Source organism: Uranotaenia lowii, chromosome 2 (genome assembly GCF_029784155.1).
Source record: "Uranotaenia lowii strain MFRU-FL chromosome 2, ASM2978415v1, whole genome shotgun sequence".
Classification (NCBI taxonomy): Eukaryota; Metazoa; Arthropoda; class Insecta; order Diptera; family Culicidae; genus Uranotaenia; species Uranotaenia lowii.
This window is the reverse complement of record NC_073692.1, coordinates 132976778-132980362: the sequence shown is the minus strand read 5'-3', so window position 1 is coordinate 132980362 and position 3585 is coordinate 132976778. Positions and strand designations below refer to the sequence as shown.

The window sequence follows — 3585 nt, the reverse complement described above, 5'->3', positions numbered from 1 at the left end:
TCTCAACGGATTCATGATTCATGTTATGGAGGATCAATAATCTTCTTGAAGGAGGGGGCTTACCTCCGTTCTATTTAAGAAATAATGATAAACGTAATTTAATATTTGAATCGTACCTCTTTATGTCATATTAATTTTTTTTTCAAGTTCAACTCGCTTGCAATTTAAAAAGTTTTATTTAGTTCTAACAGCTCCTATTATTTTTTAAAACAATTAACAAAAAGTTGTTTTTCCGAGTTCGAAAAACCAAATATGTTATCAAAAATGAAATTGACAAAAAAAAGAATCTCCACTTTAAAAAATGGAAATTGCTTTTTAAATAGATATGTAATTGCTTTGTGATGATTCGATTAGTATATGGTGCTAATGAGAGTTCCGGTTAATAAAAGGCTGTTTTGATGGCTCGCTCGATTTCAGTTTAACCATGTTACGTTCGATAGCAATTTCGGTAGTTATCATTGCAGTGGTGGTAAGATCGAAGAGTATTTTGTATTCGTTTGATTTTTAAGAATAATAGTTTACTTTTTCCAGTTAAATATCTGCTCATGTCAAGCACCTGATGCTACGAACCAGAATGGAGCTAATCCAAATCCACCACCAGCACCTGCTAATAATGGTGCTGGAACAAACGCTAATAATCCGGCACAACCTACGGTATGTTTAAATCATAAGTTAGTATGGTGGTTTGGAAAATGTCACGTTTTTTTTTTAAATAAGTCAATCATAATTTCTGCGATATATACTGTGTCAGATTACTTGTATAAACATGCTTTATTATGTAAATGGTTATAGTTGTAATTTTTATTGATTTGAAACTGTAACATTAATTGGATTATACTAGTGGTAACTTATAATGTGAAGTTTGCAATAGAAATCATCATTGTCCCATTTTTTTGGTCCAGCAACCAGGAAAGCAGTCGCCTCCAAAAATTGACGACCAAACGGATGAAATTTTCACCGAAACGACAACCGTGTTCAACGGAATAAAAGATTTACTCGTCACCGTGGGCAATGACTTCCAGGCTAGTTTGGCTCAATCGTTGAAGAACATTTCTGCCAAAGTATCACCCAAAACTGGCACCGTACAGCTGTTGGCGGAAGTGAACAACACGAGACTGAATGATCAAATAACAGCCACCATCAAACGGTTAACTACCTCTGTAATACCAATCACCGTCAAATCCTTGAACAATACCATAGAAAAGTTCGTGAAAGTTGAACAGGTCGGTTTATCGAAGCTTAAGTTATCTTCCGAAGCTGGCAAGGCCGGTTTGAGTCTGCAACAAATTGAGAATGCTTTCTATGCTAACTTGAGCGATTGCCTAAAGAGTTTCAAAGCGACTCTTCAATCGGATGTGATGACAGCGCACAACATTCTGTTGACATACTTCGTCGATTTGGACGACGCTGCCGATTCATTCGAGAAAGTCACGTGTTCGGCTAACACTTGTAATAGAATTACGACCAGTATGAAAAATAAGGCCGCGAATTGGAGAAATTTGTTCAATGTTGCCACCAACAGTATTGGTAACATCAACGAACTGGTCCGTTGTTCCGAGACACAGTTTATCACGGGAAACAACCTGTTGAATCAGGTCTTGCGAACGATCAGTCCTCAGCCTGATATTCGAGCCATTGTAACAGGTGACAGCTCAGCCAAGGTAAGAGTACCTGTCACGAATGCGTTGACAAGTTTTACACAAAACGTACAAAAACTGGCCGCGCCAGTCCTGGATGCTCTCAGCCTCATGGGTACATTTGTGAGCCTGCAGCCTGCCAATAATCCGAAAACAATCCTCCAGAACGCCGTTGACGCAATCAATAAATTTGAGAATGGCTTAGTTTCTTCACTTGAGTCATTTGTCACTACAACGATTGCCTCGGCTACAAAATCATTGGCAACCCTATGGAATACAGAAACTCTTCTTATTAGGAGAATTAGCGCTGCCATTGATAAAGACGTCGACCAGAACGGACTCTGTGACACGGCGGTCGACAGTTTGGAAACGACTAAACGAACCTTTAATACATCGGTTTTAGAATGCTACAGTACTGCGGTATCCAACTTGAATGGTTTGCTTACAACAGCTACTTCAACCGTAGGAACCACTTGGTCTTCACTGAAAACCCTTATTGCCAAGGTCGACGATTTCGATTGTGAAAAAGGGTGTACCGCAGAACAGAGGAATACGTTTGTTGAACAGCTGAAGAAAGACGTCACTACTGCACTGGCACCGTTGACACCTAGCGATCTGAAGCCGACTAAAAATGCCTTCGATACGTGCTTCGCCAAGGCAATCGAACAAGCCACCAAAGGTCTGGACCAGAAGGCCAATGCGAATATTAAAGCCTGTCTGGATGGATAAGGTTCTACAGTTCTACTGTGTGTTGACATAAAGTTATTGCTTATGATACTTTCACCTATTAAATAAAGAATCACTTACTTTATTCAGTACTTCATTGCATTAAACTTTCTTTCACCGAAATGATCTTAATTTCGAAAACCACAGACGATCACAAACCTACACAAAATCCCTTCGTTGAAGAGAGAGATCTGACACAGGAGTAAGATTGACTGAAAGCATTTTGTATAAAAACTGACGTTGAAGGTTACGTGGCTGGAATACGACTGACGCTGGTCTCCAGATTGAAATTTGCTTTTTTCTTGCAGAATGTATTACAAATCATTCTCCTCAAATCCGTATTGTGTTAACTAATTTTGATCGTCGCTGAAATTTTATTATTTTAATCAGAGTTGATATGTCGGAAAAATTAGTAGAATAATATTTTGAATTACATTTTGAAGGTTTTAAAACTACTACACCCAAAATAATCTTCACGTAGCAGCTACGTGAAAAACTACATTATTTTTATCCAAATGATTTTCACGTAAATGCAACGAAATGAATATGTAAACGCGCCCTATAGGAATTGATGCTTGATGAAAATCATCTACAAATTACGTGAATTTCTAGTCAGTTCAACACGATGTGATGATAAAAGCTGTATGAAATGTTAATCGATTTTAATTATTCCCTCCCTTTTTTGTTGTTTTTTCTAACTTTAATAAGAATAACAAAAAATATTTGAAATTTGAATTTATTTTCAAATAAATCATTTCCACTATATCAATCACCATCACTACATCATACACTCACTTTAATGATAATCAATCTGTATTCCGGGTGGTCCAACAACGCATTAGCTTTGTTTTTTGGATCCTGTATTGAAAAAACATTAAATTAATTAAAATTTAATATCTCAATGATAGACAAATTACCTTGTCGACAGCTTGTTCCTTGTGCCATAAATCAGATGGACTCCCATCCAAGGTTGCCGAAAAAAATTCTGTGTTTTTGAGACAAAAAATTCTGACTTTCTGTGATTTTATCCAGAAATTCTGTGATGCTTTTCTGTGATGCCTTTTCTTTTCATTTCATTGGAAATTTATGATATATTGGATCTTTTTTACATGTTAATTGGGAAAACTCAGTCAACATAACTAATCTTATCTTACTCTTCAAATTCAAAGTAAGAAATTTAAATTTTATATTGGCCGAAAAAATAATAAACCATTCAAAACTT

General features: G+C 36.5%; 1 protein-coding gene across 1 annotated transcript; it reads left to right on the top strand.

Moving 5' to 3' along the window:
* The first annotated feature begins 424 nt into the window (after window positions 1-424).
* On the top strand, window positions 425-2366 carry LOC129741873 (uncharacterized). Its single transcript, XM_055733684.1, has 3 exons — window positions 425-469; window positions 532-654; window positions 903-2366. The coding sequence occupies exons 1-3, from the start codon at window positions 425-427 to the stop codon at window positions 2364-2366; spliced, it is 1632 nt and encodes a 543-aa protein (XP_055589659.1).
* Window positions 2367-3585: the final 1219 nt, after the last annotated feature.